This window comes from Paralichthys olivaceus, chromosome 13 (assembly GCF_024713975.1).
Source record: "Paralichthys olivaceus isolate ysfri-2021 chromosome 13, ASM2471397v2, whole genome shotgun sequence".
NCBI lineage: Eukaryota > Metazoa > Chordata > Actinopteri > Pleuronectiformes > Paralichthyidae > Paralichthys > Paralichthys olivaceus.
In genome coordinates, this window is record NC_091105.1 from 9,465,721 (window position 1) to 9,488,312 (window position 22,592).

At 42.4% G+C, this 22,592-nt stretch overlaps 3 protein-coding genes across 8 annotated transcripts; all 3 read right to left on the reverse strand.

Annotated features, from left to right (window-relative positions):
- Positions 1-113: 113 nt before the first annotated feature.
- On the reverse strand, positions 114-13,062 carry pklr (pyruvate kinase L/R). 3 transcript variants are annotated; one of them, XM_069537598.1, is made up of 12 exons: positions 12,928-13,062; positions 8,059-8,223; positions 7,519-7,610; positions 7,275-7,406; positions 6,464-6,650; positions 5,477-5,750; positions 4,583-4,733; positions 3,474-3,626; positions 3,185-3,351; positions 1,959-2,025; positions 941-1,055; positions 114-806 (listed from the first exon to the last, which is right to left on the reverse strand). In XM_069537598.1, exons 2-12 carry the CDS (start codon positions 8,195-8,197, stop codon positions 700-702), a joined length of 1,584 nt encoding a protein of 527 aa, XP_069393699.1. In that variant the 5' UTR covers positions 8,198-8,223; positions 12,928-13,062; the 3' UTR covers positions 114-699. The 3 variants fall into 3 exon arrangements, with proteins under 3 accessions (XP_069393699.1, XP_069393698.1, XP_069393697.1); XM_069537597.1 differs by having other exon boundaries at positions 456-806; positions 10,881-12,945; XM_069537596.1 differs by lacking the exon at positions 12,928-13,062 and adding an exon at positions 9,204-10,815 and having other exon boundaries at positions 456-806.
- An 18-nt stretch (positions 13,063-13,080) lies between these two features.
- Positions 13,081-18,994, reverse strand: cyp11c1 (cytochrome P450, family 11, subfamily C, polypeptide 1). Of its 3 annotated transcripts, XM_069537594.1 has the most exons (10): positions 18,179-18,994; positions 17,777-17,932; positions 17,144-17,358; positions 15,755-15,958; positions 15,430-15,611; positions 15,113-15,279; positions 14,399-14,477; positions 14,064-14,276; positions 13,276-13,406; positions 13,081-13,199 (listed from the first exon to the last, which is right to left on the reverse strand). In XM_069537594.1, exons 1-9 carry the CDS (start codon positions 18,508-18,510, stop codon positions 13,296-13,298), a joined length of 1,659 nt encoding a protein of 552 aa, XP_069393695.1. In that variant the 5' UTR covers positions 18,511-18,994; the 3' UTR covers positions 13,081-13,199; positions 13,276-13,295. The 3 variants fall into 3 exon arrangements, with proteins under 3 accessions (XP_069393695.1, XP_069393694.1, XP_069393696.1); XM_069537593.1 differs by having other exon boundaries at positions 13,081-13,406; XM_069537595.1 differs by lacking the exons at positions 13,081-13,199; positions 13,276-13,406 and having other exon boundaries at positions 14,071-14,276; positions 15,205-15,279.
- A 255-nt stretch (positions 18,995-19,249) lies between these two features.
- LOC138413548 (complexin-3-like) lies at positions 19,250-22,491 on the reverse strand. 2 transcript variants are annotated; one of them, XM_069537607.1, is made up of 4 exons: positions 22,229-22,491; positions 21,551-21,985; positions 20,743-20,826; positions 19,250-20,138 (listed from the first exon to the last, which is right to left on the reverse strand). In XM_069537607.1, the coding sequence occupies exons 2-4, from the start codon at positions 21,791-21,793 to the stop codon at positions 19,914-19,916; spliced, it is 552 nt and encodes a 183-aa protein (XP_069393708.1). In that variant the 5' UTR covers positions 21,794-21,985; positions 22,229-22,491; the 3' UTR covers positions 19,250-19,913. The 2 variants fall into 2 exon arrangements, with proteins under 2 accessions (XP_069393708.1, XP_069393707.1); XM_069537606.1 differs by having other exon boundaries at positions 20,743-20,830; positions 21,555-21,985; positions 22,229-22,490.
- Between the last annotated feature and the right edge of the window lie 101 nt (positions 22,492-22,592).

The following is a 22,592-nucleotide window of genomic DNA, read 5'->3' on the forward strand; positions in this document are numbered from 1 at the left end:
GAGGAGGATTCTGGCACATCAGAGCTGAAAAGAAAACACCAAAGAAGACAGATGCCGGCAGAACAAAGGCGAGGACGTCACATGAAAGATCATCGAGACATATGAAAACCTCATACAGGAGCAGATATAATTACTTTATGAGAGGACGTTATTCAGACGTGGGCATCTAGGGCATCTCAGTGGACAAAAGGAGGTGCAGTCCAGTACCCGTCATCCCTGAATCTGTCGACACTTCATAAAAGCCAGAAGAATTGCACCGTCACAGAGATAAGCTTGAGACTATGGACAGAAATGAAAGCTTTATCTCCAAATACTATACAGTCTACCAATGATGATGGACTTCAATAATGGCAAAGAGAAAATATTCACATTCACTTCAACACAATTCTCATGAATAAAGGAGATTGAATGAAAAAGGCTGGATAGCTCAATTAGCTTCAGTCGGAACATGAACATGGTGTTAAAATGATGGTTCAAGTTTTATTTAGAGGGAGTCATTGCTTTTAAAACACACTATACACAAATTCAACCTTCATGAGGACAGTTTCAGTGGCTTAAAATACACTTCAGGTGAAGTAACAGTGATGCTTCTGTCATAATTTTCATGGTGGTTCTCTGGTTTTCATCAACATCATAGGAACAGTCTTACAGAGGCTCTATAAGTCAGAGAAGTGAGAGAGTCCAGGTCCCATCAGGCCGTTACGGGGCGCTGACGGCCCTCATGATGTTAGTGTGACCGGACCCCGGGATCCAGCCCGTCACCACGATCACCATGTCGCCGGGTTTGAAGAAGCCTCTTGCTTTGCCTGTGGAGGTGGGTAGAGAGAAACAGAGAGGTAGTGTGAGTAAGAGAGGATCACAAATAATCAGGCTGCATATAATGAGACAAACAGCAGACACACACAAACACACACACACACACACACACACACACACTTACCGATTTCCATGCCAAATTCGACCCTATCGTCTACGTCGTCAGCCCAGACAGGAGCAGGCAGAGGGTGGAAGAGGACGGGAAACACTCCTCTCAGCAGCTGGGACTGTCGGGCCACCTGAAGAAATGAAGGTTTGTGACATGCTTGAGGGTTTTTCAAGTATTTCATGGTGAATCTGTTTTTTGTTTTTTTGCCTCCACCAAAAACTATTCAATGTATTCCCACACAACTTGGTGGAAGGATGGGACAAGGGCCGAGAAAGAACCCATTCAATTTTGGGGCATATCTTGTTTTATCTAAGAAACCATATTGACTGAGTTTCTCCACACACATCCTCACCACAACCATAATTTACCAACTTTATGTTAGAAATAATTATCACCTTCCAGTGAGAATCTATCCTTATTTTATACCAATGATGAAAAATGTGTGTGCCAATATAAAGGTACAGCATATAAAAGTTATGTAACCACTTTTCAGTAAAATATACATTTGTATTTTAAGCATTTAGTTTCTTCCGGAGATGTCTGATCATTAAAATCATTAAAAACACATCGATGACACTTTGACTTGAAAATGATGGCGGCCATGATAAGTAGGGTCACAGGGTTGAACTCCTGCACCAGTGGCAGTCCACTCCTGGGCCAGGTCCAGATGTGCAGCTCTGAATCTGACTCTGACCTCTGACCTCCATGTGGAGCGTCTAAGATGTGTGAATACAGGGAGGATGGGTTCTCGTGGATTATCCCCACATGATTTAAAATCACAGGTTATCATGACCTGCTTTAAAAAAGGCTCATGTTTTAAAACAACTGTTCCAGAACAGCGAAGCCAATCTGGCATCTTTAGCACTGTCACAATTCACAGCAACAGTCAGTGACAGTAAATAGTGACAGCATCACATATTGTTCTGCTTTCAAAAGTGTGATTAACAGTGCGGTCATATTTCTGGCAGGACAAACACAAAGGTAGTCGACACAAAGGACGTTCTGCTGTCGAGTCCACAGGAGCAGACGGTACCTGAGGGCTTCTGGTGACGGCGATGATGGGACAGCGAGGTCTGTATCTGGACAGGAGGTGTGCCGATCTGAGGAGGAGAGAGTGATGAGGAGGGAAAAAGAATGATCAATGCTGACACACGTGAGCAATGTTTCCATAGATCGGTACATGCAGAATAAAAGATAAAACCCATGTCATGAGTTTCCAGAATAAATTCAATTATTCTTAAGTCAATACCTGACACAAACTCTGGAAAATGTCCAGATAATTGGGTCCGGACATCGTCCAGAATTTGCCTTAAACATGTGAAGAATTCAGCAGGAGAATGTCAGAGTCAGACGTGTTTCAATGACATTTACTCAAGGGGTGGCATTTGGATAGAGTATGCAAAAGACAAGACATGACGTATAGAGCACATTTTTTTATTAACGTCAACCGCATTGAATCGTTGTTCGTGTTTTCTATGTTTTCAGCACCTCTTTTTCATCCCCAGATATTTGTATTCTTCCATCTTTGCAACTGTCACGTATTAGAAATGTCACCGATGCTCACCACTTCCTGTTCGCTTCTCACATTCTCTCTGACATTTTACAGACATTTTACCAGGGGGCTGGCAGGAAAATATCTGGAAAATGTCTGATGCAACTAACTGGGACAATTTATCTTAGTTTAGCACAAAGATTCAAATAGGTCAGACTAGATAAAAACACCCAGCTCACTGATTGACATTATATATCTTGTTTGGTAAATTTAATCAAAAAGCAATGTCTACAAAATGTTTACCACTTTATAGGAGGTTACAGTATATAATATTTCAAAGTCAGAAACGGATGGAAGGTAAACAGCAAAGACTCCGGGAAGTTACTGGCCCCTTCCAAGTGATAGTCAGGCACATAGACCTCATGAATTGAATTCAACTATTGAGCTTTAGAGGTGCTTGTGGCCAAAATTCATTAGTTTAGGAATGGAAAAGAAGCCTCTTGCATGAGAAAAGAAACATATGAATATAAAATAATATAATAATATGTATAACTAAGTCCACTTTTCTTACATAATAAGACCAGGATGACTGAGAATCTTCACAGAATACATGGACCTATATGAGTAAACTACATTAAACCAGCTATTGGTTCCAGGCACACATTTAATGCTCATACACAAGGGTTGTATCAGTTTAAAAAACATGCCAGTGAACAATTGTGCAGTGTTGACGTTCTTGCATGGCTACACCATTACACAGTACACACCTGCCACTGATGGTGAGGACTATGATGGCCCCGGCACAGCATTTGAAGGAGGACTCTACAGCTCCGATGGCTGTGACCTCTGTGGGATCAGAGGAGAGCGGAGTGAGGCGACGCAACTCCTCAAATAGCTGCTGGTGGAAAATGGCTGCCTCTGCCTCCCTGCAGATCTGAGAGACAGAGAGTGAGGCCGGTGGGGGAGAGAGAGGGGGGAGAGAGAGTTATCAGAGGGCACCAAGTCAGATTTAACGGAATGGACATTGTGCACACACACTCGCACAGAAACACACACCGAGTGCATCATTGCTACAGCCTCCACAGGAAACAGTCCCTTGGCCGTCTCCCCAGATAACATTACACAGTCGGCTCCGTCCAGCACTGCGTTGGCGACGTCACTGCCCTCTGCTCTAGTTGGCCGTGGGTGGGCCACCATGCTCTCCAGCATCTACACACACACACAACCGCCACACAAACACAAACACCACCATATTAGCTGCATGTTCGTCTCGTAGCCACAACCAGAATGTCTCCATCAGGCAATGCAAAGGGATGTGATCAGTCAATCCATCAAACATAAGCCACTTTGTATTTAAAGACTCCATTTTCTTGTCTGAGATGAGAACGTGACATGAGGCATACAAGCTTTAGGGAGAGAATGACGAAAGGAGCTAATGGATTTGTGGATGAATGGACATCAGGGGAAGAGAAATGAGAGATCATTTAGATTGAGGCTGGCCAGTATGACTTGGCGGGATCATTACTGGCATACCGGAGACTCAGCATTATGAGTCAATAAGCAAGGCAGACGGATGGAAAATGAGACAGCTCACAGCAATGCCTGAGACAGCTTTTTGTAGTAGTCGTGAAGCTGCATCTAATGCTGATTAGTGTGTGTGGGGAGGGGGTGGGTGTTGTTTGTGGTCTCAGGTCTCCAGTAGCAAAACCTGCTACAACGCTGTCACTCTGAGTCAAGAGCTGTAGCATAAACAAGATATAGCACTGTGACTCAACATGGCTGCAGGAATATGCATCTGTGTGTGTGTGTGTGTGTTTGTGTGTGTGTTTGTGTGTGTGTGTGTGTGTGTGTGTGTGTGTGTGTGTGTGTGTGTGTGTGTGTGTGTGTGTGTGTGTAACAAAAGAGAGGAAACATGTCTGTGTCTGTGTGTGTGTGTGTGTGTGTGTGTGTGTGTGTGTGTGTGTGTGTGTGTTTGAGGGTGAATTTATTGGACAAGTGAGTGTGTGTTTGTGGGAGCACATTATGCAGGAGTGTAAGGTTAATGTGCGCCTGTTAGGTTTTAATGTTAGTTTACTCGAACTTGACATTTCACAGAGTCCAAATCTGCATATTTTATCACGCTGGCATCCTATTTCTGCGTGGGTGTGTTTGTGTGCGGCGCTGACCTGCGTGGCACAGATGACAGGCTTGCCGGCAGAGTTGCAGCGCCCAATCATCATCTTCTGAGCGATGAAGACTTTTTCTGCTGGGATCTCGATCCCCAGGTCGCCCCTGGCAACCATTACACCGTCACTCTCAGCCAGGATCTCCTCAAAACTGACAGACAGATTAAGGGAGATGAGGTGGTGGAGGTTGTAAGGAAAAAGAAACAGGAGTTGAAAAAGAGCAGAAACAGAGGCGTTAGCAGGGATGAGGAAGCAGAGGTTGAGGGGATAAAAACAATGACAGCACTTTGTTTTCCAGGAAAAATTTAAATTCAGTGATCTGCAAAAACAGGATTTTATCTCTGAATCCTCCAAAAAATAGAGGATGTACGTTGTGATCTAAATCCAAAATATTTGGACAAAATCCATCCAGCTGTGATGATGATGCAGGTTTAAGAAGAAATACAGATGCAAGAGATATAAAAGAAGACACAGAGTATCATAAAAAGTAAAATATCATTTATATGATCCTTTATCATCTTAAAAACCTATTTAAGTTAAAGGCTGTATTTACACATTGTCAGAGGCCGACGAGCAGCAGGAGAGAGAAAGAGATGAATAATGGAGCTGAGAGAGCGGTAGCATGAATTGTGTCACATATATTAACAGGGGGTTATAACTCAGAGACAGCCACACAGTTTGATCATCATAGATGTGTAACATCAAGAGTTGACATATGTCCATCCATCACTTACAGCTTGTTGACTACAGCAGGGGCAGATCGCCGTCAGCGCTGGATTTATAAGTCCTGTCAGAGCCTCATTATGAAACATTAACTGCCTTTAGCAACTGTATCGCTCAAAATAACTGAGACTAAATGGTGTTAAATAAGAACAGTTTTTTCCTGTGACTCACTTCTGGACCCCCTGCCGGCTCTCCACCTTGCTGATCACTTTGATTTCTCGTCCATGTGCCCCAAGAACGCGCCGTACATCCTTGACGTCCTGGGCCGAGCGTATGAAGCTGGCAAACACCATGTCCACACCCTGGGAGACCCCGAACCTCAGGTCGGACTTGTCCCGCTCGCTGACAGCCTGCAGGCCGATCAGGTCGCAGCCGGGGAGGTTAACGCCTTTGCAACTGCAGAGCAGCCCGCTAGCCTCCACCTTAGTGTCCACCCAGTCAGGGCCTGCAAACATGGACCAGTCAAAGAAAATAAAAGGTAAATTAAAACAACCCTTAGAGATTGGATTCCAAAGTGAATCCAATCTCTAAAAAACCCAAAGTGTCCATAATTAAGAATCCAATATCAAACAAAACCCTGAACTGAAGACAAAGAAAAGCCATTTCTCTGGAAAGTGTGTCAGCTGACTGAACTCTAGGTTACACTAAAAAATCTATGTAATTACAGAATCGTTTCATCACGAAGGACATAATGAAGAGAGTTGGACGACTCCAAGGGAACCATGAATGGGTTATTCAGTTTAGCAAGGTTTCCTTAAATGAGAAAGATTTCATTCACAATGAAAGACAGGGCTGATCATTATGTGAACAAATGCATTGGTTCTATGGAAAGCAGTACTTCATATAGATAACAAGACAAAGAGAATGAATAGAGGTATAGAATAATGGAGGGCAGAGATGGAGAACAGGATAATTAATATGTGTGTATGCAGCTGCAGTATGTACGTGTACATCAATGTACTGTATATGTGTGCACATGTTTGTTTACATGTGTGTATGCAAACTGTATGTACATAAATGTTTGTCAGTCTATGGTATGTTTATGTGTATGGAGTACATATTTTGTAATCAAGCACATACTCTGTTGTCTCTATATTTTTTTTATGCGTTTTTTTCCTCAATACATTTATGGAGAAAGTTTGTACTTTTTTTTGTTACCTATTTCTGTGACTCTGAGTCCGATGAGGCCGTCGTCAATGTAAATCTTTCCTCCTTTCTGGAGGACTTTGGGGAGGCTGGGATAGTCCACCCAGATAATCTTTCCATCTGTTTTGTCTTTGTCACTCTCTGCTGTCACCACACGAACACTGCTGCCTTTCTCCAGCACCACCTCCTCCTCCACTTTCTGTTCAAACACACACACAGAACAAACCATCAAAAGAAAGACACACATTGGAAAGAAAAGTAAAAAAAATATTACTGTCTCTCTCTTGCATTTTATTAAGAAAGCGCATTGAGGGACACGCTTTTGAGGAGAAGATAAAATAGTGTTTTTATGTCAACACACTGGTCTTCACAAACATGTAGAGGCTCTTATCTTGTTTGTCTTATACCGTGCTGGTGTGTTTGTGCCTGAATAATTCCAGTAATTCACATCAGGTATTTTGCCTGACAGTGACAGTGTCACCTGCTAAAGCTTGAAGGAAATAACATGACATCAGTGTTTGTGATGCGTGACAGAAAAATTAGCTGATACAAAAGATTAATCTAACATTTTCATCTTATAATTGATTATGTACGAGCTGCTGAACAGACTTAAGAGGAGATGTAGAGAGCCAGAGTCAGTGAGCAGCTCACACGTCAAGCTTAACGAGACATTCAGAGGTTTCCAACAGCTTGGGTTGTTTGTTCAGCAGACGACGTGCAACAGCGGCACAATCAGAAAAAGTCTGTACATTGTCTGCTGCTCTTCCACGTCACTGCTTGATTCATCTTAGACTGTTTGACAGAGGAAGCATGACCCGCTCACCCCTTTCACTAATCCAGTGCGGATCTCTGGACCCTTCGTATCCAAGGCGATGGCGACCGGCCGGTAATACAAGGGGTCGGAGGTGATCGTCTCCACCGCCTCTCTGATGTTTTTGATGGTTTCACCGTGGTACTGACAGAAGTAGGGAGACACACACAGGATCATGACATGAATTAATGAAGGAATGAATGCACGTGTGTGCGTGTGTACGTTCTGTAATTTTGTGCACATTTGAAGTACGTACTTCATGTGATCCATGGGAGAAATTCAGACGAGCGATGTTCATCCCTGCTTTGACCATCTCCTGCAGTTTGGTGACTGATCGCGACGCAGGACCTGAAATGAAGAGGATGCAGATGATGATGATGAAAATCGTTCCTTTCCAAATCCTCAAAGGTAAAAGTATTTTTTTCTTTGTTGTAATTAACGAATGTGAGCTTGTAACAGGAAATGGGCCTTTTTGATCATTTCTACACATTCTCTGATATTTCCTCAACCAAGAAATTAATAAGCAGATTAATTAATGAATAAATTGAGTGTGAGTGAATGAAAGCTGCTATCTGGAGAACCGCTGCTCACAGCTGTTTGTCTGTTTCCTTATTATTTTCTTTTTTTGAGGCAGAAGAGAAGCAGATAGAGCTGAGTCGCCCGACAGCCAAGAACCAGACCCTGCCAACACACTGAGGGCCTCTCACACTCAGGAGCTGGCACACTGACAAGGAACCGGTGAAATAGACAAACTTGAGACTGAGACTTGCCGTCTGCAGCTGCTCGTCACACTCACCGATAGTGCAGACGATGCTGGTGTTGCGCGCTGTGATTGGCTCCTGGTCGATGTCCAGAAGACAGAGATGCTCCAGGAAGGTGTCAGCCATGCTGGCGTCCAGCTGCTGGCGTTGGATGAAAGAGTCCGGCAGTGTCATCGCCTCTGAGTAGCGCCTGATGCGAGCTGTAGTGACAGAGAAACGTTGTCAGCAGAGTGGAGACAGCCGGGGGGGAAACTGCCAGCTCCACCTGTGAGCATGCATGAACTAAACACCTCAGAAATACAAGTGTCATTCATTTCCGTGTTAAGAGTGTTTAGATCTACAGTCAGAGCGGAGGCCTCAGACAAGACTAGAAGATCCCATTGCTCTGCCAAGGCTGACGGACGATAAAGACTGGGGTGAAATATCTTTCTTGTCAGAGGTAACAATATATTTGCACACAAAGACAAAAACACAATATATTGACATGACGTAACTACAATGTGGAGGGGTCATTAAATGTATTTGTTGTTTAATCTGACAAACTCTGACAGATTATGTTTCATAAAAAGAATGTAATAAAACTGTATTTAAAAAAATAGACAGGAAGCCTGACATTAATGCCACATATATTTTTATACTTATATTTACAGTGAATCAAAATACATGATATCCACACCTGCAGTCTTGCTATATAATGTAGACAAACTAAAATGACTCAAGACACGATTAAGCTTTCACACACGGTTTAATGAAACCCGCTCTCCCTCTGAATGAATCAAGGAGACAGTGACACTCCTGGATTCAGAAGATTCGTGCCTCAGCTTCCGCACGCCACCACCTATTTGCTGGAACTGCTTAGAAATGTTTACGTTTACAATAATCTAAACTGTCAGAATGTCCATGTGTCTGAGTTCTGCATTTTTATTTCAACTCAAATGGCAAATTTGTAAGACTAATAAACAACCATCTTATCTCATCTCATCTTAACAAAACGTACATCTTGTCACGTTTCACCTCTTCAGATAACACCAGTTTGAAATACCATTCATTACTATTCATTCCATACTGATTACACACATCATTACATCACCATAACAACTCCACCAGCCACCATTTCTGCTGAAAATGTCACAGACCAGTAAATGGGGTATGTGTCTCTCGTTGCAAAGCATTGTGGTACCTGGCTGAGTCCTTTGAGGCAGCACAATGGCATCCATTTAAAAAGATGTCATCGTCAGTCAAGCCGGCAATTTTTACCACCACAGGGGAGGAGAGAGAGTGAAGACCAGAGAGGGGAGCCTGACATACAAAGGTTGATGCTAACAGCACCATGGGAGTCAAGAGGTGAGGACAAAGAAGGGGGAGAGGAGGGGAGGAAGAAAGGAAGGTGAGATGAAGAAAGAAGTTATCTGTCAAGGGAGCTTTCTGTCAATCAATTTTTTGATGATTCGTTGATATTCGGTTATTTGTGACCCTGTTAACTAACGTCATGTTTGGAATTTGTCGACCTCCCCGCTTGTTCCACAACTCTCTGCAGACAAAACCTGAGAAGTGCAAAGCTTTAGAGGAACTAGCTGGTGAAACTGTGACTGGAGGTTTTGCAGGATAACGTGAACATGGACAGCTCTTCAATCCTGTAGATTTAATATCTGTCAGTATTTTCTCCCTCTTTCTCTTTGTGTCTTTTTCTCTCTACACCTCCCTGTGACCCAGTTCTGCCACACTGCTGCACACATCATTACATGTCCCACTGAGATCCTCCTCTGACACATCCCAGGGTGCATGCATGAAAACACACACACACACACACACACACACACACACACACACACACACACACACACAGGTACCTCTCTTCCTGTCCTGGAAGGCAGATAAATAAAGCAGACTCTAGGTCAAAGACACAGATGTTGCAAAATGAACGGCCTTTACGACTGATAAGAAAGGTGAGCCAGGTGATGTGTGTGGACCGTAACATGCAATACATCAGAGTAAAAATAGAATAAGATAGAAAGTAGAATAATTTAAAATTAAGATAAAGTAAAATATAAGATATACAATAAAATAAAATAAAATCAGGCGGGATCACCTTTGGTTATGAGTTTTGTTTTAGGAGGAGCTGAGTGACTGATCTCAGCTCCCTAACTGAAGTGTGTGTAAGTAGAAGTTTGGTTAAGTAAGGCAGTGTCAGTCCGTTAAGAGATTTAAAAGTTAACAGTAAAATCTTAAAATCTACCCTGTGACAGAGGGAAGCCAGTGGATCAATGAACCCAAAGGTAAGAGGTCAGATTATTGTTAAACTGCACTGAAGTTTAAAAGCATGATGCAAATGACACAGCGGATCAGTGTCTGACATAGTAGTTAAGATCGACAATTGTACAGTTCATGATAGAATCAATTTTTATTTAGTTTTGCTGAGTCACTGCTATTGGAAAATGATAAATAACTGAGATTAGACTTTGATCAATATATCGGTCGGCTGCTAATAGGTGATATGAGCTTTTTGCATTTATGTGTACATTTTATTTTCTTAATTCATGTTCTAAACATTTGGTTGTATTTGTGTTTTCTTTAATTCAAATTTATTCATAATAAAGTTTTAGATTTAATGGTAAAATATAAAACTTTAGCACATATTTTGATAACAACATAGGAGCTATTCTTTTAAATGTATTAACATGAATTAACATGCACCTAATAAGCTTTGCACAAAGCTCAGTTCAAATGATTATAATTTTTGGTAAATCAAATATTCTTAACAATGCTATGCTCCTCAATTTAAGATTTTTTTGGTTAATTAATACAATTTGTTGAAACTCTACACACCTCAATAAAAAAATGTCATTAGTCCACTTACACATGTTGAGTAAACCTTCAACTAAATGATCCAAATCCACTTTCCAGTTCCTCCTCTATCACTTGATTTTAGATGTCTTGGATATTTTTACGCTGTAATTCTCCTCTATTTCCTCCTCAGTCTTTATCCTCTCCTGTGCTCACGTTTTGCACTTGTCATCCTCTGGTGTCACCTGAAGTCTACTTCAGCCTCTTTCACTCATTTCCACCCTCTGACCCGTGGGCTGCCCCCTCGTCTCCTCCCACTCACACCCTGTGGAGTGGCGCCACTGCTTGCAACAGCCTGGTGATTATGCTGAGTTGGTGTAGTTTAGGCCTAACTGGGACAGGGGAATGCTAAAAATGGAAAAAACTTTATGTCAATAGACTCATTGACCGAGAACTATCAGGGCTGGGGTCACTATAGTACAAAGTGGCACTTGCCTTCATGTAGATTATGTAATTTTAATCTTAATCTTACAAACGTAAAACCAGGGACTGATATACCTCCATATTGTGTTTAAACAAGTGGACCTGGTTGACAAATTGATTAGTCCACTGAAATAAAAAGAATCAAGCGAACTTTTGAAAGACATGTATTCCTTTTATCCAAAAATATCAAATATTTGCTGTTTCTTCAGTGGTGATATTTTTTGCCTTCTCTGTTTTAATAATGATAAACTGAATATCCTCTTTGGGACAGTTTGTTGAAATGTATTTATTTTAATATCTTGAAAAGTGATGTATAAAATGGTTTATTAAATATTTATTATAGTTACAGATGCTACAGCGAATGCTTTTAAAGAGTGACACATTAGAGAGTGTTCTAGGTTAGATGCATTTTCATTTGATGTTAGGGCTGGGGAGCCGTTTTCCTATTAGGGGCCATTTAAATTTTTATAACATCCTTCTAGGGACATACTGAATTATTGAAGGACACATTTATCAAACTAACCTCCCTAATGTGATGGCTCAAACTGCTTCTCTTTGGTGATGTGCCTGATGCCAGATGGTAGACATGATGATGCATCAGCTGGTTCCACATTTATTTAACAAACATTTTGTTTACTTTTCATCTCCTGAAACCTCTCAGCAAATACTTCTGAAGTTTAGCAGGTTCATGTTCGCGCGAAGTTGGAAAATTTAGCATAATCACTGTGAAAGTCACCTGCGTAACGTCATCTCCAGCAGAATGTGGTGTTGTGAGCGCTGCTTGTTGGGCACATATACTCAACTGAGGAGCATTAACTTTACCCAAGAACACTGACTCTGTGACTCATTCAGTTTAGCTGCATCTGTCCAGCTTCAGTGACACTAGAAATCCAACTACGTCCCCAAAAACAAATCCCATTGTCTTTCATGTCAACTAAAAAGTAATAATTTATCAATTTCTGCTGAAATAGATGACATTCCGTATCTGCTTTTCTTGAAATGTGCCTTGAGTAAGACAAGTGTGTTACTGATAATGGGCTGTACTCTGAAGAGTTGCATCTATGCACAGTCACGCAGGAACCTGCGCTGACAGGGGGTGTAAATCTTTAGCCACAGGACAAACAGACCTTTGCTCCTGAGTTGACTTGAGAAAATGTACCCTGCAGTCCTCTGCCCCATAAACCACGCATCTAGTATGATATAATAGAACTGCACTTGATTAACAGACCGGAGTAAAGGTTGGTTTTACACATGGAGGCCAAAGTGCAATGACATGATATTCAGCTTTAATGTGCTTCTAATAGCCAAGTAAAATATGAGAATACAGCATAAATAAATGTAGTTAAAGATTCACACATGCAGTACTACTATAGTACATTGAGTTGGGTTGGATCCATCGTAGTGTGTAAGTGCTGCAGTTTGTCTAAAATACTTTTACCTCAGAATAGCTGCAAACAAGATTGATTAATATCTGAGAGAGCGACAGAAACAAACATGAAGCAGAAACAGCAGGAGGATTTTAAAAAACAACCAAAAACTATAATAGTGTTGTCACGATGTCCACAGTATTAATGGGTTCACACAGAACAGATCAATAAGGTTGTACAATTTCGAAGTTTAGAGAGGAAATGACCAACCTGTTGGATGTGTGAGATGCGTCAGAACGGACTGGTGAGGAGGGACTGTTACGTGACACACGTAAATGAATAGATAGGTGGGAGTTTTAGCACCATCTAATGGACCGCAGTGGTAATGCTGCTTATTTGTGAGCAATGAAAACAAGAGGAGGCAGAGTTGGTTCTTTATTTGTCAGCATGATGAAAACATGGACTGAATATAAAGATCGTTACCTTCAATGGTCACATTATGTTGCATTATGGCTGTGTGTGTCTGTGTGTGTGTGTGTGTGTGTGTGTGTGTGTGTGTGTGTGTGTGTGTGTGTGTGTGTGTGTGTGTGTGTGTGTGTGTGTGTGTGTGTGAGTGTTTGTGTGTGTGTGTGTGTGTGTCAGAGCTTGCTGAAAGTGATCCTTGGTGGGGTCTCCGGCTGGATGATGAGGGTGTATGTGGTTTTGATGTCCTCTGTGGATGACACGCCGATGTGGAAGCTCAGCAGGATCTAGAATGAGTGAGTGAGTGAGTGAGTGAGTGAGTGAGTGAGTGAGTGAGTGAGTGAGTGTGTGTGTGTGTGTGTGTGTGTGTGTGTGTGTGGATGTGATAGAGGTGATCAAAGCATGGAGACAGAAGGGAAGAGAAGAAGCAGTGTATGTTAAGTTATGGATTAAGTGTAGGTACATTTTTTCTTTGGTATAAATTTGTGATACCCATTTTATATTACCTGCTATTTTTTTTTTACCTTTTACTACATTTATCTGATACATGAAATGAATACATGAATTTCTCTAATATATTTCAAAAAGAAAAGATTAGTGAAAAGTAATAACATTGCAGCATTTTCATATCAATAATATTGCAGGTATTTCTAATAAATTATTATAAGAAGTGTTAAACAAATACCAGAACCACATCATGAAAAAAAATCTGACTACTTCCTCCACCACTTTTCAGCAGCACAACCTGTCTCTTCTGCTGCACAGAGGATTTGAGAAGCTTAACCTGTGTCTGCTCAGGTTAAGCTTCTCAAATCTTCTGCCCCTTTCCTTAACTCAACACCAGCCTTTCCATCTCTTCCATTCAATTCAATTCTTATTGCATCACATCCTTTCTCTCTAAACCCATCCTCCTCTTTCCTCCTTCTCTTGTTTGTTGCACTCACATGCATGATCAGGAGCTGCATCTCGTTCTCAGCGATCCTCCTCCCGACACATTGTCTCGCACCGAACCCAAACGCCAGGGAGCGAAACCCTGACCCTTCTCCTCTCTGTCCCCCCTCTCTGCTGTTGCTCCACCTGTCGGGGTGGAAGCTTTGTGGATTCTCAAACACGTCCGTGCTCCTTCCCAGAGGATAAAGACAGGCTTGGACCATGGTCTGACGGGGAGAGGTTGATGGCCATCAAAATACAGTGTGAGTCAGCTTTGCAACTAATTATACATAAATGTTTCTATGTGGAGGATTTGGAGGAAAAAGAGAGCCATCGTCTGATCACTCACCCCAGCAGGTATGTGGTAATTCTGAAGAACAATATCTCTGACTGGCATCCGCTGCACTGTAATTCCCACTGGGTATAACCTGGCACAAACCAAAACGACAACAAAACACACAGTGCTCGTTTTTTTATTATTCTATTGATCTTAAGCTTCCATCACATCAGATTTAATCAAGTCACAGATTATGTTTTTTACTTCAGGAAAGTCTGTGTATGTAACTCACAGATTTAATATATACAAAAAGGAAGACATCACTTTGGAGAGGGGAGGCTGGGTAATTGGTTAAGTTATGTTCAGTAAGGTTAGGTTATAGGCTTGGTTTGGTTTGGCTAAGCTAGGCTAGGCTAAGCTAGGTTAGGATAGGTTGGGTTGGGTTGGGTTAGGTTGGGTTCATTGGCCAATTATCAGATGCCCCAAATTTCTGGCACAATTTTTAATTTTTATGTTGTTTTCACCTCTGTCTATTTGTTGGTTTTTCAGAAGGACTATCCAAACATTACTGAATGAATGTACACAAAACGTTGGTTGAATGATGGGGCACGGGCCTGAAGATAAAATCATTGTATTTTGGTCAAGATCTGGATGAGGGGCCTTATTTGTGACATTTTCACAATTTTTGTTATAAAACCTGACTATTGGTGAAAACAGGGTCAAACTATTGGTCTAACAGACGTAGACTATTTGTCTAATTTCCAGACAGTATTTGGTTCTTTGTACCTGAGAATCTCCTTGATTGTGCCTTTCAGTAGTGGCGCCCCCTGCAGGGCTTTCTGAGGGTCCCCACCAGCCTGAGCCCATGATGTTCTCACCTGCTGCCTCACCTTCTCCTGCACTTCTGGGTTGCGGCCGAGCTCAAACAGAGTAAACTGCAGGGGCACTGCTGTCTGCAGAGAAGATGGAAGATGGGATGAGAGGTGACACAGAATCAGTCGGGGTGAGGTATACACACTCAGAGCCAAGGAGAGCAATCAGGCACATACTCTCACAACCACACACTCACACACATTAACTCACACACATTAACACACACACACCGTGTCGACCCCTCCAGCCATCAGCTCAGTGATGTTGGCTTTGATGAGGTCCAAAGATAGCTGCCCTTTCTCCATGAGCTGGCCCAGAACCCCGGTGAACTGGCCTCCAGCTGCCCCAGCCTCAGGCCCTCGACCCTGGGAGGATGACAGGCGCGAGTACACCCGCTGGATCCTGGTTTCTGCTGGAAGAGGCACAGGACAGGATTACAGAGTCAGGTGAGATGAGAGTAATGAAGCAGAAATATATTGATTGAAGAGCATTAGATCATCCAGAAATGGCTGATTATTCCTCCATTAGAAGTCCAATCAATGTAGCTCTCTATACCATGACTGAAGATGTGGTCCCATGCAGTGGCGTGCTGGGTCCACAGGGGAGCGCCAATGCGGAGCAGGAGGCGATGGGGCAGGTAGAGGAGAGGAGGGGTGGTCGCCAGCATTTGCTCCACTGCCCAGATGAACTTTTGAGACTCCAAGGAGGGTGATGAGGAGAAGAGGCCAATACGCTCGCCGTACAGCACATGGCAACTTGCTGGGCGGAGGGAGGGAGGGGGTGTATGGGTGACAGATAAATGACAAACATTAATCAGATCACAATTAATCTGAGACACTGTTTTGGTTAGATTATCGTGTAAATGAATAAAGGCTTTACCAGAAAAGTTTTTTCAATTTGATTGTAAAACCTCCAGACTCATACATTTTCTTGCTGTAAATTTAAACTTTCACCGATGGGCTGATCATAACATGATTTTGAGTTTATGAGCATCAAGAAGTATCCAAACAAATTCAAAAATGTGTTTTGTTGAGAGGTTCGAGTGGATTTTATCTCTGCGACAGCAAGAAAACATTCAATATTTTTCAAATCCAGCCCGACACACAGAGACAGTTTTGTTTTCCAAGTACTTACAATGTCTCAGAGGAAACCCAACACCTAACAGACACCCTTGTGTTGTATTAACTACACATCACTGAATCTGTAATCAAGTTTCTTGTCAGCCTGTTCCTACCCAGGCTCAGCACCTGGCTCTCTGTGCTCTGGTCCATTAAGTCCAGACCAGCATAACTCAAAGTCATCAGCTCTCCCCCTCTTCACCCCAGTGTGAGTCACCCTGGCATTCACACTTGTGAATGTGGCATGTTGCAGATAGGAACATGAAAGGAGCAGACCCGGTGAAAGAATGCCGGGGCTTTGATCGTCTTATTTGGTGTTTCTATTTTGAAAGGTGTTCTCCTTGACCCTCTAAATCTGCATTTTGTTAACAACGATACGCCTCAGGTTAGAGCGAGATTTGCTTCTCACTGACGAGGTGAGAATATTATTTAAAATGAAGCCAGACAGAGCAGAGGCGGAGGGACATTATCAAGGCAAAGAGTTAAAAACATTTTAAAAATGTGATGTTCCTGGAGATTGTATAATAAGGTCTCTGACGTGAGAAGGTGTCACAGCCTGCGTCAGCAGACGTGACTCAACCCAGCTGAATGGAAGCTCGTCAAAAAGAGGGATGTGACATTAATCCATCTCCTCCCCTCCCTAAGGACATCAAGGTCAGTCATTGGTGGATTGAGAGGAGATCAGACACGCATCCTTTAAAATATTTCTACACCAAACACCTTGACAGAAAATTTTGTGCTTGGCCTCAGGGTGAATAAATGCAATCACACATGAAATGTACATCAAGAAACCACAATGATGATGATGATGATGATGACCTCCAACCTTCCAGTGCGAAGCGGAAGAGATCAGGGCTCGGATCAATGGTCAGACTGCGTTTCCCCCTCTTTCCTCTCCCCTCCCTCTCCACTCTTGCCTGCAGCATTTGACAGAAATCCCTCGACACCTCGTCAAGGAGAGGGAGGAACCGCTTCACGGCCGCGCTCATCATCACCTCCTTGTTGAGCAGGAGACGGTCAGCTCTCCACTCCTCGCCATTCCTGTGGTAAGAAGAAATTGCAGCAAGGCGTTAAATTTGACCATTCCATTCTAACGTCCTATGTTTTGTCAATCACCAATAAAGCACTTTTGAATTGAATTGGATTTATTTGAAACAAGGTATATAAGTTTGATTGATTGATTGATTGATCTTAACCTTTCTTAAATAGATGCACACAGACTTAAAGACGACCACAGACAACACGAGAGCATCGTCTCTGTGCAGTGATACTTCTGCTTCTCAACTCTGATTCTCTCTTTGTGGTTGTTATATGTCTCTTAACGATCATTTTGACTCTCTGTGTAGCTGAAGTTTTCCTTCTCTTGGTGTTCGTTATGTTTCTCTAACCTGTTCAAATAAATGACGTGTGTGGGCTTGTATCGTGTCCCTGTTCAGATGGGCACAGAGGAGGTACTGACTTGAGGAAGACCCCCTTGCTGTGCTGGCGTGTCTCACGATGTGTGGCCCAGGGCTGCAGGGTCATCCGTTGGGGGTGCAGACCCTCGGAGCGAAACAGCTCAGCGATATCCATCGGCAACATGATGTTGACACTCCTTTGCGCGCCAACATGCTCCCTAAACACACACACACACACACACACACACACACACACACACACACACACACACACACACACACACACACACACACACACACACACACACACACACACACACACACACACACACACACACACACACACACACACACACACACACAGGCCACGTTGAAAACACTAGAGGATCAGAAATAAATCCCAGTTCCTCTCAAGTCTTTTTAAACATCTATACCCACAACACCATCCATCTCTCCCGCTTTACCTGTAGATGGGCCCGAGCCTGTTGAAGGTCCTTTCCATGTGTTTGTGGAGCTGACTGAAATAATCTTCTCTCCAGAACTTCACCAGGTTCACCCAGCCATTCCTTCCTGTGTGAGGGATCTCCTCAAAGCTCCTCACCTGTCCATCCACCCCTCTCTTTCTAACCCCTGCACCCTGGGCTCCTTTTCCTCCCTCTAACTTTCCATCCACCACCGTCCCTGCCGCACTCGTACACAGAGCCTTTTGTGGTCCAACACCAAAGAACACATGTCTGGACCCTCGGGTGCCCGGCGCTCTGGTGCACCCAGTCATTCGGATGGACATGCTCCTCATGGTCCAAGTGAGATGTGTCCATGGGTCTCGTGCAGAATTGTGATACCCTCGTGGTGGTGGTGTCCGCAGGACTGATTCTTTCCCTCCTCCAACACCAACCTCATATCCTTGGATGTGCTCTATCGCTCTGATGAGCTGATAGGAGGTTACGATTTATGAATTTTTGTGTCAGAGTTCAAGAGAAAGACAACACAACACAAATGTCAACACACACACACACACACACACACACACACAAATGTCTCATCTTAGTGAGGACATTCATTGACATAATGCAGTTGTTAGCCCCGTACCCTAACCTTAACCATCAAAAGTAAATGCCTAACCTAAACTCAATTCTATCCCTAACCCTAAAACCAAGTCTTAACCTTCTAACAGCCCTTTGAATTTATAAGGACAAGAAAACATTTTTTCACAACGTCAAAATGTCCTCACAATGTTTAACAGTGCAGTTTTATATTTTATATCTAAATTAAAAGTGGGTCAGAAAGTGGCCAAAAAAAATCCTCACTCTGTAGGTAGTAGGCTCAAAATGGTCCTCACAAAGATATCTGTACACACACACACACACACACGCACACACACAAACGCACGCACGCACACACGCACACACACACACACACACGTCCAGCTGGCCAAAGAAGTCTTCAATACAACCTTCAGCTTCACAGATATGATTTGGCTCACACACGTAGACGTAACACAGCTCTGAGAGGATCAACTAAGAAACAGCAAAAACGAATTCTCAACCTTTTTTTCATAAATACAAAAGGTACATTGATTGCAGCTTCATTACTTGTGTGAATGTGTTGAAATGTGAGTGTGTTGCCCTGAGTTTCCTTACTTGTGAATAGATCACACAGGTGGATCTATATCATTTAGAGCTGCAACAGCCCTGTGAGTAGAAAGTAGCTACAGTAACTTCTACAATTAATCAACTACCATCCACTGGCCAAACTATGATGTAATTATAACATTATGATATGATTACTTATGAAAAATGATATGAATTAACATCATAAACAGGACGAGAACACAATCAAACCTCAAAAAGATAATGTAAAAACCATTACTATCAATGTGACTAATACTTGTTAATAGCTTAATACAGTCATTTACGCAAAGTCTTATTTGTAAAAGTTATTCATTAGACTGTAGCATCAGCTGCACATTATTTTTGGTACAGAAACAGCGAACATAATAATTCTATGGTTTCGCAGTGACAGCAGATTCGGATTGAATGATCATCTGCCCATTGGTGTAACATTTAAAAAACACAGTTTGTGTTTCAGCGGCAGCAACTACAGATGAGAGTATTTTCTCCTGCTGTTTCCCTGCATTTCTTCAAACAACTAAATCAATCGAAAGGCCGTGTACTAATCGTCCCTGTGATCACATATGGATCACATAACATTACAGGAGTCCCCAGTAGTTGGTGTAGGAGTGGACGTGTCGCTGTGCTTCCTCCCTGTGACCAGCGCTGTGTTGAAACTGAGGCCTTGAAAGGCGCTCAGCAGGTTGAAGCTGTCGTCCTTGGCTTTGGTTTTAGGATAAATGATCTCCGACAGCTTGCGGGGGAGCGACACTTTCCCTCCCACAGACCTCAGGTGGCTCACATCCTTCGGGCTCTTAATCGTGATGGAAAGAAAGGAGGAGGGAGACAGTTAAAGGGCCGAGTGCTTGAAAAAAAAGTGAGAACCTGATGATTTAAATTGACTCTGCATTTGTCCACATTACTCATGCACAGGCCACAACAACATCAAATGTGGATGATAATAATATTTAGAGCAGTGAAGCGCACGTCTTTAATTCTGTATTGAAGGTTTGAAACAGTAACGTGAGGGACGAGCACAGTTAATCTGCAGCAGAACATGAAACTTAGAGCGTCAAGTTACACAAGGTGATATAATATAATGCTGCTTTCTGCAGCAGATGAATAATTTTTATTCATTACAATTATAATTCATTTATATATTTAACTGTATATTTAATCATCAATATCTATGTTTGGCCATGTCAAATATAACATGTAACAAATCTGTTTTGGTTTGGATAAGACTGATGTTCAGCAGTAAATGTAAAGTAAGTGTATGTACATTCTGGATCAACTAATATGGGAAAAACATTTCCATAAAAACTTCAATGGTAACTCTGATGTTTTGTTTTACTGTTGTAAAAATATGAATAAAACTGTTAAGCTTGTTCTTTTGTCTTGTTCTGCACCAAACAGACCTTGGAGAGCTGGTATTTTCTCCTGAAATGATTTCTCATAGCTGCTCGCTCTGCGTTCTTCTGAGCGTTCATCGCCTCCCGCTGCTTCCTGTAAACACAGCAGACAAACATGAACACACCACACGTACTGACAGAATTCAATCAAAGCTCATTATACAAATACACCTGCTCAAAGTTTGTGTCCCAACAGCTACACCTGCACTGAGCGCACACAAAGTGAAAAGTTATTCAATTACGGAAATCACTATAGTATATTACTTGTCTTTTTCCACTACATTGAAGTGTTGTACTTTTTAATTATTCACATACATTGCATACATTTATGTATTTATGTACAGCTATAGTTAGATATTACATTTGAAGTATCTGATTACCTAAAAGGATGTGGTGGATTGTTATTGGTGAAAGTGAATAAGGTGTTTAAATGCTTTATCTTGATCAACTACAACATTAAAAATGATGCTGATAAAACACAGTATAGCATAATATCAAAGTAGTAGTATAAATAGTATAACACATTTTTACTGTACTGAGTAATTTTGACTTTTAAAGTAATTATTTCATATAGTTTCACATTTCACAAGTACATTTTTCCCTGCAGGACTTGATCTAGTGTTTAAGTATTGTTATAGAAGAATAATGATATTTTGTTAAAGTAGAGTATGAAGTATAAAGTAATGAACTATTGTAATAGTATAGTAATAAAGTATGTTGTAGTAGACCTATGAAGTATTGTTGAAGAAGAGTATTGGTACTTTGGTACCTCCACCTCCTCATGTAATGTCTCTACATCACCCTCAGCCTCCACTTGCCTCTCCTTCTCCAGGTCGGCCTGGTACGAGCGGATGACTGACGGGTCTTTGGGAGGTGCAGTTCGGAGTGGGGGGGTCTTCCCCAACCTCCTACACCCTCCTCTGCCTCTCCGACCCCCTCTGCCCCTCCTGTCCCTGGGTTTGGCACACAACCTCTGCTTCTTCACCCCCGACACACAGCTGGTCAGCTTCCTGATGGGCGTCGTCAGTGACCTCTTCACTCTCAACATAGAATCCATGATGAAGCTCGCTCGCTCTCTCTCTCTCGCTCTATTTCTCAGGATGGGAGACAGCGACCACTACACCTCTATTTGATTGACAGGTGATGAGTGGATGTGTAATGGTTTTCTCCTTGGTTCATGTTGTTTTGCTCTGACAGGACGAGCTCAGGACACACACACACGTGTGGCTGCAATAACTCAGGTTGAGACCTGGCAATGACAAGGATGGAAGTCAGACAAGGCTCAGACACACAGAGTAGTACAGATTAGTACACACACACTCACACACTCTCACACACACAAAGGTCTCATGTATTGATCAAGTGTTTTTCTCCTAGGGAAGTACAAGGACAAAAAATGCACATGTCACACTCGTACATTTTATACAGACTATCTTTCAGGCAGTTTGTTACAATTTACACACAAAATAAACTAAGGCGTGGTCACACTTACCCATGCAGGTGGCTCACAGTGTTAAATCCTGACAAAGCTTCAGCCAGATGGCCTCCACCGCCACCACAGGATCTCCTGAAGCCTCAGAGCAAACTGGAGAAAACAACCAAAGTGTCTTCACAGAATGTTGTGATTCTTCACAGGAGAAAGTGACTGTTCCAGGTTTCAGCCTCTGCTTCCTCCTCTTCCCTCTTTTCCTCCTTTTGACTCGCTTCGCTCTTCCACAACCTCAACTCTCCCATACAGATTAGCAGCTAAAGGATTTAATGAGGGGATCTTGTTAGCTGTGGCAGGTAATGCACCCAATGACTCATGTGTTTGTGACAGAGATTTAGAGATGTGAGCTGATGTCATCTTGAGTGAC